The 13,591-nt window shown below is 45.9% G+C and overlaps 1 protein-coding gene, 1 long non-coding RNA gene and 2 other non-coding genes across 4 annotated transcripts; 3 read left to right on the forward strand and 1 right to left on the reverse strand.

The window, feature by feature from the left end:
* Window positions 1-4,337: 4,337 nt before the first annotated feature.
* On the reverse strand, window positions 4,338-5,147 carry LOC126869012 (uncharacterized). The gene is made up of 2 exons (XR_007690807.1): window positions 5,030-5,147; window positions 4,338-4,588 (listed from the first exon to the last, which is right to left on the reverse strand). It is a non-coding gene; the product is annotated as an uncharacterized LOC126869012 (long non-coding RNA).
* A 1,956-nt stretch (window positions 5,148-7,103) lies between these two features.
* LOC126869086 (U6 spliceosomal RNA) lies at window positions 7,104-7,210 on the forward strand. The gene has a single exon (XR_007690824.1). It is a non-coding gene; the product is annotated as a U6 spliceosomal RNA (small nuclear RNA).
* Window positions 7,211-7,212: 2 nt separating this feature from the next.
* Window positions 7,213-7,318, forward strand: LOC126869088 (U6atac minor spliceosomal RNA). The gene has a single exon (XR_007690826.1). It is a non-coding gene; the product is annotated as a U6atac minor spliceosomal RNA (small nuclear RNA).
* Window positions 7,319-9,948: 2,630 nt separating this feature from the next.
* On the forward strand, window positions 9,949-11,143 carry LOC126868404 (uncharacterized). Its single transcript, XM_050623764.1, has 2 exons — window positions 9,949-10,636; window positions 10,755-11,143. Exons 1-2 carry the CDS (start codon window positions 9,949-9,951, stop codon window positions 11,141-11,143), a joined length of 1,077 nt encoding a protein of 358 aa, XP_050479721.1.
* Window positions 11,144-13,591: the final 2,448 nt, after the last annotated feature.

The raw sequence follows: 13,591 nt of genomic DNA on the forward strand, positions 1-13,591 counted from the left end.
GGCGGATCATCGCGACACTGTTCCCCTCGCAAGAAGACAAGGCGACAGAACGGCCGCGGGAACCGACACGGACGTTGGAGTGGAGGGATGACTGGGACGTCACGGAGGAAGAGATATGGGAGGCGACCAGAAGAATGGCCTCCCGCAACGCGGCGCCGGGCCCAGACGGAATCTCGGGTCGGACCTGGGGGGAAGTGATGGGAGTTATGGCCCCCAGACTTCGGCGCCTCTACACAAGATGCCTGAAAGTGGGAGCCTACCCCCGGGCATGGCGAACGGCGAGGCTGGTACTGCTCCGTAAGGAGGGCCGACCGACAACCTCGCCGTTAGCGTACCGGCCGATATGCCTGCTAGACGAGGTCGGCAAACTGCTGGAGAGGGTAGTCGCCACCTGCTTGGAGCGGCACATAGCGGGCCAGGTGCCAGGTTGGCACGAAAGCCAGTACGGCTTCTGGAAGGGACGCTCGGCGATCGACGCGGTCAGACGCGTGCGGACACTGGCAAAGGACGGAGTTTCCCGGAACGACGTGGCGCTTGCGGTTTTCCTGGACATCGTCAACGCCTTTAATTCCATGCCATGGGACAGGTTACTGACGGCTCTGGAGCACTTCGAGGTTCCCAGCTACCTCGTCCGGCTGAACCGAGCCTACCTCGACGACAGGTGGATATACTACACCAGCAAGGAAGGGAGGAAAATGCGACCTGTCGAGCGCGGAGTACCGCAGTGCTCTTTGCTGAGGCCGATCCTATGGAACATTGCGTATGACGAGGTACTGTGATGCCCGCTGCCCCCAGGCGCGGCCATGGTGTGCTATGCGGACAACACCCTGATCCTGGTCGGGGGTCGTGGCTGACACGAAACACTGCGCATCGGCGAAATCGCAACGGCCTGCGCCATCCGTGCCGTGCGCGGACTGGGCCTGAGGGTCTCCCCTGCGAAGTCAGAGGCCATCTGGTTCTTCGACAACAAGCGGCGAGGGAAGTTAATTCATTGAGGTTCCTGGAGCACCCCCGTCGCACACGTAGGATGGTCATCGTGGAGTTTTAGTCGGTAGGAGTCCAACACTACTCTGCTGCTACGCGTCCTGCAGCAGCGGAGTGTCCATGAGGATTTCTCCACGTACAAAAAAAAGAAAAAAAAAGGTATTGCAAGGAGTAATGAACTCCGAGCAAAACAATGTCGCCGCTACTTTCAACCGTTAAAGGCAGTCGAGTTCAAACTTTCCGACTGTCCCCCGACCAGTGTAAATAAACACGCGAATTGGCGAGCGAGAGAGTTCAGCGATCGCAGCGTAAGCATATCGACGCATCATAGAGTACACGGAGTTTCTTTATACGCGCTTATTTATTTCGATAGATTATTATACCAGGACTTGCGCTTTGTATCAAAGCATATCTTTAATAAAGTGCTCACGACTTATAGACTGCTAATAGTGATATTTGAATAGATCCATCCTCTACAAAGAGGTTAGCTTCCCCCCTCTCGTAGACCGGAAAAGCGACCTTGTTTCCCATCAACGGCACCATAATTTTTAAAATCGTGTCCGGGGACATAGCCAAGTCGTTCGCGTTGGTCCCCTCCCGAGCGCATGAGTCCGCTACAGTGCTTCCGGGATCGAGACGCGCTGCGTCCGAGGCTTCTACTTGTTTTTCTTTTATTGATAGCGATAGTCGTGAATCAAGACAAATTTGTTATTCCGAACAATTCCAACTCTTAGTCCATTTTAAAGCCAGGTCGTCAACAAGAAAACAATTTCCTGATTGCTTAATTAATTTTGATGGTGATAATCCTTCATTCACGGTTAGAAAAAGAAAAAAGATAAACCCGTGTCTGCGAGCCGATAGCAATAAGTGTCTTTCGCTCCTTCGTCGCTGCACTCCATTCAGCCATGGACGCCACGTCCGGGGGACTATTCCCCACGCCGACCCGGCTCCCACGTTACCGGTGGAACCACAGGGAAGTAGGAGTGCGACTTGAGCAGACAAGGCCGAAGTCTCCCGTGCCCCTGAGCACTTGTGACTCTCCGAGGCCCCACAACACACCGTTTAAAGGCGGCACGTTGCTTATCCGCTTAAGAGAGTCATCTCGTTACTCCCGCCCTTATTAATTGTTTTATGATAAACATTAATGATCCCATGCCCTGTCAAGATCTGCATGATGAAGTGATCAATTTTCCTCCTATATATTCTAAGTAAACATACATACGCTATCAGTCGCTTCATCCAATTGTCTTCTCTGTAAAATCACCTCTCCTCCCATTTCTCCACAATGCGCTCCTCCACTGCCATGATCCTATCTTGATAGACGGCAACAAGGCGGCAACAGCTCGTGAACGGATGTTATACTGCTCCTGATGATCTTCCTTCTCAATGTGGTATTTTTCGGTTAGAAGCTCAGCTGTGAAATAAATGGGCATAATGCCCATAGTCACGCAAGGTGCTGCATGGGACACTGTACGGTAGGCCCTCTCACCGCTAACCCCTGGGCCGTCGCACAAGTCCGAGGAGATCCCAGTTCCTCCTCGGCATGTCAGCCCCTATGATCACTTAGGGCGGCACAAGGCCGCCCTTCGGCGCGCAATCCTAAACGGTGGGATGTTCTCACTCCCTCCCGCTCTGTTCGCTCCTTTACGAGAATTATTTCGCAGAATACGATGGGCGACTTTCCACGCCGGACAAAATTCCAGCGTGTGCTGGGGCGTGTTCTCGGAGTGGTGATAGGTTTTCGTCATCTCTATCCTGATCTTCTGCAAGTATTCCCCGAATACTGTCTTGCGATCACCTGCGTCATCCGGGAGAACAGTGGAAGCCTTCCGCGGTGTGTCCAAACCATCCGATTTGGGAAGACCGATCTAACGGCCCGGTAGTCACACACCTGACCTTCGCCGGTAGATCGTAGAGCCACCCCCTCCAACAGCTCTCGTCCAGTTTCCCACCGGACGTCTCAGTCCACCAGCCCGGCGGGGGGAGGGAATCCTCGCCTGAGCCCACGCCACTCCGGATTTCGTCCGACAAAATGGAAGGAGACGAGGGTGGTGCTCATTCCCAAATCGGGTAGGGACCCAGCAATGACATCATCATTGAGGCCGATTGCGGAGTGCTTCCAGCACTGAGTAAAGTCTGGAGGAGTTTCGAAGATGGCGGCATGCAGAGACGGCGCGTTCACGTCGCTCCATACTCTGCAACCGAAATTATACAGGAAACAAGGAAAGGCGACAAAAGAAGTGAACCAGAGTGTTATGTTAGGGCGCGTGTGCAAACGTGCGCAAGAAAACTGGTAAACAACGGACTGGATGGGACAGGAAAGCATGGAAGATGTAGCCCTGTCGACGAAGCAGTAGGAGGACATATTGGGACGCGCGCCGGCAACCCCATCACAGGGATACGTCTCGGGGTACGAGTGGGCAGGCGCAGATATCTTACGACGCGCGACGGCAGAGCCGCCGCATAGGCTACCTCGGAAACTACCCTAGAACACGTGCGCGCTAGGCCCCTCTGTGTTGAAGGCCACCAGACGGACTCCTGCGTCTGACGAGGATAATACTAGCAAATGGAAGGATATGGAAGAATGAATGGAGCCTGCCTCAAAGGTGACCAGGAAATCCGAGAGGACTGCAAACAGGATGGACAGTCCAGAGGTTTCCAGGATGAATCCGGTCATGCCGCTAAGCTCCGAATCGGATACCGGAACCACAACGGCAGGAATCTCGCAGGGAAGTGCGAGTTCGGACGTCGAAGAGCCGATGGCCTATGTGTCCTCGTCCTCATCAGCGCCGTCCAGGGGAAGAAAAAGGAAGCTGACACCCACAGCTTCAGACGTACCTATGGAACTGGCTTTGGAGATGGCTTGTCCTCCACGGCGGAGGTAAAGGAGATAATGAAGGTGTTGATAATATCGTCGAACCCGAAAAGCACCTACATTTTATTTTACTTGAGCCGAACTCCCTTTGTGAATAAATAAGTGATGGTGCGCTACGTAACTTGTAGGTTTTATATGAGTTGCGTGGCGACAAGTAAGATGGACAATGTAACTGTAATGTGCATTCATTTACATATTTATTTATTTATTATTTATTATTTTGTTATTTGTTATTAGTTATTTATTATTATTATTTATTTATTTATATAGTTATTTATTTATTTATTTACTCACTTATTTATTTGATTATTTATTATTTAGTATTTGCTTATTTATTGATTTATTATTATTTGTTGTTTATTATCTATTATTTATTTATTATTTTGTTATCATTATTATTTATTATTTATTATTTATATGTCGGGTTAACATTAGAATTTAAGGCGCGTAACGATTCTTCGTTTGAGTTGGCCATCGATTTACGAGACAGAGATTATATTTACGCGAATATACAAGATTTTACAAAATATCATGAATAATGAGTTTAATAAATGATAAGATTAACAAACGATAAGTTTAACTAATAATTAGATTAAAGAATAATAAGTTTAACGAACAATAAGAGGAACGAATAATATGTCTTACGAATAATAAATTTAACGAATAATGAGATTAACGATTAATAGGTTTTACGAATAATGAATTTAATTAACACTATTAACAATGTTCCTAGGTTCAAACGAATCCACCGTCAACGGGATAACTCTTTACTATGCGTAGAATAATTTTAAACACAAAAAAATATGATTGCTGAGACACTCGGTAAATTGCTCGATGTATCACTTTCCAAGGCGATCACACGAATGAATATCTGATGAAAATCTTTTTCGCTGTACGACTGCATTTGTTTGTTATATGCTCGCTGGAGGCATCGAGAAGGTTCCAATCGCCGTTGCTAGGCAGTTTCTGCCAAAAGTTTGTTGTATACTCTTTGGAAGCATCGAGAAAGATCCAAACGCCGTTGCTAGGCAGTTTCTGTATGGAGTTTGATTCCTAATACAACGTGTGTCCCATTATATCGACATCAACAAAGTACAATTCTATGTGATTTCTAGGGAGAACAATACAACCGATCCACACCTTCGTCAGGCAAAACGTTTATCCCGTGACCGTGGCTACGTTCGGCGACCAGTTGTCACCTCGAACCCACTTTCGCTTTCACAAATATCAAACAATTACAAATGACAATTGCTTAATTACAGCTATGATAAAATCTAGGGTAAAGCATTAGAAGACATCCTCAAAATTACAATGGGAAGGCTCCGGTTTTCCTTTATATATATGTCGGAGATGAAAGAACATCGGAGCCTTTGGAATTTTGGATAATGCCGTAACATTGTAACCTAGAGTCTACTATAGCTGTAATTGAACAATTGTAGTTATTCAATCCGATTGTAATTGTTCGAGAGTTGTGATAATGAGCTTGGGCTCGAGGCGACAGTCAGCCGCCGAACGTAGCCGCGGTCACGGAATGAATGCTTTGTCTAACAAAGGTATGGAGTAATTCTTTAGCTCTCCTTAAAAGAAATATTCGTGGCGACACGCGACAGTAAACATTCCAACGGTTTCTGTCCCGTGGCTCGCCACATGCAGACCCTATTCTTCGAGTAAGATGATTGCCAGATGTCGATGCGTTTCCGCAGTACATGTTCAGCTAGCTCGAGGGCCCGTTATAAATCTTAAGATTTAGTCAACTAAAGTCCTTCAAACAGACAAACAGTCTCTGTCCCAACTACGGGAAAATAGGGGAGACCTATTTTTCAACGAGCGGCGTCTCCCACTAGCAACTTTCCCTCGAGGGCGGCTAGCATCTTTTTCTAACCACCGATATGGAGATTGACCAATTAGCAGCAACGCCAATTTCCCTTACTTTCTGAGCGAAGGCTTTTCTCGACGAATCCGATGATCTCGTGTCCTTAGACACACCCCAATATAGTTTTCCGCTGTAGCATCATCGGGACGGGAAAGGCATTCTCGTAGGACGTAGAAGAATTCAGCCCCTTTAAACCTAGCAGAAAACTACAGAGAAGCCCCGTGATTGGTGGTAGGGCTGAAATGGAAGTGACCGAAAAATCTGAGGGCTCCTTCGGAGTTAGGGATAATGACCATATCACGCCTGTGGCAGGTAGAGGAGCGGTCAATCTAACAAATTGGCCAGGAAAGTGGTGGAAGGAAATGCCAGGACTAAACAGGGGTACGCAGTGATGGTTAATGAAGCGGAGGATAGCGCCAGAGACGATACCCAGACGAGTGATGTCGATGACGATGATGCATGATTTTAAGGGCGAAACTGAGAGGGTTCACGCAAGCCCTTGCAGGAGCGGTACAAATGTTGAATGAGTCCGAAAATTTTAATTGGACAAGGACAAGGACGAGAGGATAAGAGAGATAGGAAATCTAATCATTGGAATTCTATCGTCCTTGGGGCAATGCGGCGAGCAGAAGACAAGAAGGAGAAAGAGGTGGATGGAGCCTGTTCATGAGGAAAGAATGGACATTAGGATGGAAGTTACGAAGGAGGTGCCGATGGCCAGGGGGTATACCCGAAGAGGAAAGTGGTATTGCCGGCCGAAATGACGAGAGCGGAGGAGCTAAAGAGACCTAGGAAAGGAGAGACTACCTACGCAGAGACGTGCGGTAAGGAGAGCAGGAAGAAGGCGATAGAGAAGGAGTGCAGTGAAGACTCGGAAGGTTGGACGACGGTGGAGAGAAGGAAAAAGGAGAGGAGAGCTCCCCTGAAACAGGCTATTGCTGGGGTGTGTCCGGGTATTAACCGGGAGGCGAGGAGGGTGCGCCGATGGGCAGGGGAAGAAAGGAGGCCATCCTAGTTAAAGTGGAGGAAGACTGTGAGTGGCTAGAGGTATATTGAAGAATAATGGCAGCAAGAAGTACCTTAGAAGGAGCCACTGGGGTGAGAAGAACGAGGGCGGGCCACATCCTAATCGAATTTGATAAGATGGTTGCTGTAAACGATATGGCGGTAAAGTTGAGCCGCCTTGAGCGACAAAACAGAAATGGCCGCACTTGTGAAAATTCCACACTACAGGTGAGGAATATTGACCCCCTCGCCAGCAAGCGCTGCTGGAAGACATCCAAAGGCAGTGGGGGATAAATTTGCATGATGTCATTGAGGTGAAGCTATTGAGGATGGCACCGTGGGGCACCCAGGTGGCGGTGGTTGTGTGTACTTGCTTCGGCAGTACGTATACTAAAATTGTAACGATACAGAGAATGTTAGCATGGCCCCTGCGCAAGGATGACACGCAAAATCGTTAAGTGTTCCACATTTCGCAGTGTAGTATGAAAGGAGAGACGTTTAGCTCTCAACTAGACAAGGATGGAACACATATAAATGGTAAGGCACTGTCGCCTTTCGGCGGCTCTCACCAAATTTTTCGTCAACGCCTGTTAGCCGCGCTGCTAACATCCCAGTTGACCGCAAACCTCCGAACAGGACGGACCTCTCAGCCCCCTCCCCCAAAAGGGACATCAGGCTTAGGTCCTGACAGTGTGTGCGTCAAAGTAAACAATCATTCACTAAAGGAAAAAGAAAAAGTGACAAAAACTGACAAAAAGTGAAAAATATTGCAGTGACATCATCGTTATAAATAAAAATAAAAATAAAATTATAAAATAAGACAAAATAAAAGTATATAAAAAATAGGAGACATCGATAATGAAGCAAAAAACAAGGAAGCGGAACCCACCTTAGAATCAATAAAAAACTCCACCAAAAGGAAAACAAACTCGCAAAAAACGGCCAAGGAAATCAACAATAGCTTAAGACTTTCCGTGAAAAAGACGCGGAAACTCAACCCCCAACCAAACCTAGTTGCCAGGACCAAAGGAGTAGAAGATATCCCAAAAAACACAGAAGAGGAGTATCTCTCCGCCCAGGACGAAAGGACTGAGGAAGTCAGAAACATGAGGCCCATAAAAGCTGCCTCGCACCCAGCGATCACAACAAAAAACAGATTTGGCTTACTAGAATCAGAACCACATCCACAATCACAGCCGGGAGCAGCAAACTACTCAACATCGAGCTCAACGCTAGAACAAATAAAAAAGAAAAACCAAATATTACGTGGCAAAATGAGAAAATACAGTCCCACCATACTGGCAAAGCAATCAACACCGCAGGGGCGACAGGCCTCATCGTACAACCCAGGAGACCCAGCGCCACCAGCATCACCACGGGGAGGGGGGGGGGGGGGGGGGGGCACCCGACGGACAACCCGCCAGATACACCGCAGAGAAGCGTACGAACGCCCCATCCACTACAAGGGAAAACAAACCGCTGCCTATCGACATAACGCTACAAGACCCAAAGGACACGGTAACGCTTAGAGAAAGTAGTGTTACGCCGCCTAAAACATCTGCACGCCAGCCCGCGCCACCGGACAACAACCGGCCTGCGTAACGTCATTTCGACCCTCAATAAACCTAAGGACCCACCATAACTTTCACTTCCCTGTATTGTTTCGCCATGTGTCTTCAATCCGTTTGTCTTGAAGAATTTCTAAAGTTTAAAAATATTCTCGAAACACAGTCGGTTTTTAGAGAGGTCCTTGGGTTTATTAGGCGCACTTAAAACACGGAGAAAGCGGGTATGCGCCCATTAGGAAAAACCGAATAGCCCTCTAATAAAACAAGCTAGGTTTTCCTCACGAACACGGTCATATATCCACCACGATAGGAGACTTCCTATTCATCCCTTCGAGCAGTAGTGCAGGTCATGACCAATCGACACCGCGGTTCGTTACCCTCACTCTTCCTAATGAAAGTGGGAACAACGAATCCGCGTTCTTTAGGCACGGAGGCACACCCACACCGAACTTTTCTTCCGTATTAGAAAAAGAACGACAGTCAGTCTAAAACTAACGCCTAACGCGACAGTCTACACATAACGCGAGAGTCGCATACTTCCCCAGTTACAGGAGGATTTTAAGACAAGGAAGACAAGGGAGAAGATGAAAATCCTGCAGATAAATTTGAATAGATGTAGGATGGCGCAGGAATTAATGTGCCAAAGCACAATTGAGTTAAGACCGGATGTGGTGATAATATCCGAACCTAACAGGCAGCTACCTTACTGATACAATGATACTAAGGGTGATGCATCAATCTGGGTGACGCAATTCAACGGTAGAGCACCGGATGAAACTCTACAATATAGGAAGGATGGATTAGTGGGTATAGGTGTAGGTGATATCCTCTGTTTTAGCGGTTATTGCTCTCCTAACATTAACAAGCAAGAGTACATGATGTTTATTAATATGCTTGCATCGGAAATTAAGGACGGTGTAAGTAGAGATAAGAACGTGTTAGTGGCTGGCGACTTCAACGCTAAGTCTACTTCCTGGGTAGGAGTAATTACCGTTGGGCGAGGAAGAATATTGATGGAAACCCTATGCGACTACGGAGTACTCCCACTACGATTATATAATAAATATACTTTTATAGAAATGGAAGGACGAGTTGCCCTGATATAGTCAGCGTAACTAACAAAGTGAACGAACTCCACGTTAGGAGTAAGGTTTTAAATGCATTCTCAGCATCGAACCACTTGTATATATTATATTGCACTCTTTTAAAACAAGGACCGTAACGAAATTTGTTGAATACGTCACGAAGGGTTTAACACCTGATATATTTTTATCGAAATTTGACGAGATCACTAATGCAGAAAATTTTAGTACGATTGACGATGCAGACAAGTCGAAGCTTTTACAGAAGTGTATGGTGGGAACATACGAAAAGACGCTAAAGAAGGTGAGCTATACGGCAAATAGGAGGTACAGCAATTAATGGTGGAACGAGACGATCGCAGAATTGAGAGCACAGGCTCATAAAGTTTTAAGAAGAGTAACCAGAGCGAGGAAGAAGGATGCCAGCGGGATTGACGTTCTTATCAGCGCCTATAAGGAGATAAGGAGTCAGTTGAAGAAGCTGGTAGCAAAAAGAGAGCTTGGGCCGGATTCTGCGAGATCTTAAATAGGGACTCATGGAGAAAACCGTATCGCACAATCATGAGTAGATGCAACAAGAAAGGGCTTCCCAATGACATGCCGATTAACAAGGTCAAAGAGATCCTAAATTGTTTATTTATTATTGGACACAGACCGGTGCAAAGGAAGGCCGAAGAATGTGACAGGGAGGATATCACCTATAATACGACACTCGACAAGGAAGATGTGGGGTATATCACCGGAAAAATCAATGGAAAGAAGGCTGTGGGAATAGATGGGATCCCAGGAGAAATAGTTAAGTTGCTGGTAAACAACAGAAGAAAACTATTCACTAAGGTGATTAACAATATTACGGACTCTGGAAGGATCCCTAGATGCTGGAAAACAGCAAGAGTAATATTGCTCAGGAAATCGGGTAAGAACCCTAAGTTCCCCAACGCAAACCGACCAATAAGCATATTCCCAGCCTTGAGTGAGTTATGGGAGCAGTGCTTAAAGGAGATTGTGGAAAGACGTATGGGAGCGGAACCGTTCCATAGGAGACAATACGGGTTCAGGAAAAGAAGGAGCACGGTGGATGCGATTACTCGGATGATCAAATTCGCAGACACCTGTAAGAAAAAAAGGGTGATCTGTTTGATGATTACGATGGACATTAAGAATGCATTTAACACCCTTAGATGGGATAGTATTATTGGAGAATTGACCAGGAGGAAGCTGCCTTCAGTTCGGTACAGTGGAGTACGAGGTTGCGGCAGGTGTACCACAAGGATCTCTTCTAGGGCCATTCCTGTGGAATATCGTCTATGACCAACTATTGGAAAGGCTGGACAATAGAGTACTTTTTAAGACAATCGCGTTTGCAGATGACCTGGCAATCACATGTGCCGCGAAGAAAAACGAAGGTGTCAGTGGGAAAGTAGGTGAGATTATGAAAACCGTGTGTGACTGGTGTGCGAGTGTGGGCTTGACGCTGGCCAAGGACAAGACTGAAGTAATTCTAATTATTGGTATGCGGGTGCTCAGAGTTATTGGCCTTAATGTAGGCGGCTTGCCTACTAATACGGTGGAGGCGGTTAAGTATCTTGGTGTCACGATTGACTCGCACAGGAAATTTGACAAACACATTGTCACTGTGTACAATAAAGCAGACATCAGGATAGGAGCACTCAGAGGAATTCTGCCGAATATCAATGGTCCGCCTGGCTTGGCACGCAGGCTCTATTACAATGTTTGGGAATCCATCGTGACATAAGGTGCGCTTGTGTGGGCTGATGCAATGAACTATGAGAAGAACAGGAAGATTATAAAAAGGGCCCAACGTACTGCCCTGTGCATCTACAGCCTACCGCACTGTATCTCATGCGGCGCTTTGTGTATTCGCCGGCAACTTACCGATCTACATTAAAACCAGGATGTTGAAAGAATCATACGAGAGAATGAAGATTTATAAGAGCTTAGCTGTTGAAGGTGAAGTGATCGATAGGTACATCATGTTAAAAGAAGAACTGGATGACATAAGGAAGAAAGCCCTAATGGAGTGGCAAGCGGAATGGAGCAATTATAACAAGGACAACTTTACTAGGAAGTTGATAGGTAAAGCGCCCATATTCGCCAAGAAAAGGAGAGGCACTTCACGATGCAAATGTTAATGGGGCATGGTATCTTCAACAGGTACAGAAAGAGGATCGGTAAGGAGGTCGACACTAGGTGCTGGGATTGTAGTGACCCGAACGACGACGCAAAACACGCCCTGATCGTGTGTTCTAAATGGATGAACATAAGGATCGAACTTGAGCATTTTCTGGGTCTCAGGATAAGTGTGGACAACTTGGTGGACACCGTGGTTACCAAGGACGAATACTGGACAAATCTCAAAGCGTTCTGCAAATCGATAACAAATTACAGAAGAGAAATGGAAATAGTTATGGGTTCAGCGAACAGGAGAAGCGGTACCAGCACGCAATGTTACTTATATTCGGAGACGCGGTTAATGACAACCCTGATGAATGCTGATCGGCTATGCCGGAATTGTCCGTGTCTAATCAAATAGAGGATCGAGGGGTTTTTAGTGGGTATGGCGATGTCACCTGCCGAGTCCTATATAACCCAGAGACGCGGATCTCTCTGGGTATGCGTAATAGCATTTTCCCCTCCTCACGCAAAAAACCCCGGTTCATCTAACAAATTTTTGTTCATGACGACGGTGTCTTCGAGACAAGGACTCATGGTAACTACAACTGCCGTACATTCTCTACTATTCTCCTCGATAGGAACATGAAGAGATCCGTTCCTTTTTTCAACTACGATCGGATTTGCAAAGTCGGATTGAGACTGATCAATTACTTTGTCTTGCTGCATTTCTATATCTACTTTAAACACCTCCGGGTGTCTATTACAATCTTTTTTCTCTACTTTACGATTAGAAGCATTTCTGTACTTTATGTTTAACTCGACAGTATTCAGGAAGTATGGGCCAATTATTAACGAGTGTTGCATCAAGGTATCTGAAACTACTGTATCGTTACAACGTACGACTCATCATCTATCAGAATATTCGTCGAAAATTCTTCGAGTGTACAATTTCTTCCGGACCCGATACCGCGAAATTCAACAATTTTCTAACTGAATCTGGGCGCCCCAATTTTCACATGCTGATCCGCTCTCATTAAAGTTAGTTCGCTGTCGGTATCTATTAGCGCGCTCAATTCGAAATTTCCAATCTTAACGTCTTTACCACGCTTCGTCTGCAACGATTGCCACGTACTAGAAACAACTTTATGGGACTCGCTCAGGTTGTCGCACTTCGATACGATGTGTCCGTACTCTCTACACTTAAAGCAGGTCCTCTCGACCTATTAGGGCATTCTGCACACATATATTCTTCGTCGCCGCAATTGTAACATCTCGTCTTCTTCATATCTCCAGATTGACTGGGCTTCCTGCTCCTTTCAGTTTTGGCTAGTTTCACAATCGATTTTGCTCTGCGATAATACTGTTCCTCGTACATGATTAATCTCTCCCTCAATTCTTTAATGGATGTAGTACCGTATAGTGTAGACTTATTGTTTTCTTCATCTACTATTCCTTCTACAATATACTCCACTTTCGCCTCCTCTACCATATCAACATGGATGGCTATTTCAAGCATGCGGTACATATAAGCCAAACATGCTTCGTCGCTTCTCTTTTTCGTTTCTCTAAGTCTCTGGTGTACTTGCCGACTATTAATCTTTTTAGAGAATTCTTTGATCAGCCCTCTCTTCAGCTCATATCAAGTCCTAGCATGGCACTCGAAACTCGCGAATATTCTCCCTGATCCTTTCAGCAATCTCTTCGGATAAATCGCTTTCTGTCCTTCTGACCACATGCACATGTCTGCGATTTACGAAACCCCTCGGGCCCCTCATTCACGATACCATAATAACGTACAAATTACACTAATTCTTTTTAACCTGTTACATTACAATCTATTACAAGTTCTACAAAGCTATAGAAACATTAACTTAATAGGCTTTTATAGTGGCTTGTAGTCTTATATTATAAATAACAATAATGTAAATTATACAAATATTAATTCATAATAACAATAAATTTTTAAATTTTACATATTAAAGAAATTGCTATTTTTTCTAAAAGTTTACTTTTAGGAATATCAGCATAATTAAGAGAAATGTACGCGTTTCTATAAGAAAGTTTTAGT

This window comes from Bombus huntii, chromosome 8 (assembly GCF_024542735.1).
Source record: "Bombus huntii isolate Logan2020A chromosome 8, iyBomHunt1.1, whole genome shotgun sequence".
NCBI lineage: Eukaryota > Metazoa > Arthropoda > Insecta > Hymenoptera > Apidae > Bombus > Bombus huntii.

Coding starts and splice junctions, on each gene's coding strand:
- LOC126868404 (XM_050623764.1), top strand. CDS start 9,949: ATGAGTAGATGCAACAAGAAAGGGCTTCCCAATGACATGCCGATTAAC. Junction 10,637..10,754: donor TCGGTACAGTGGAGTACGAG/GTTGCGGCAGGT, acceptor TCGCGTTTGCAG/ATGACCTGGCAATCACATGT.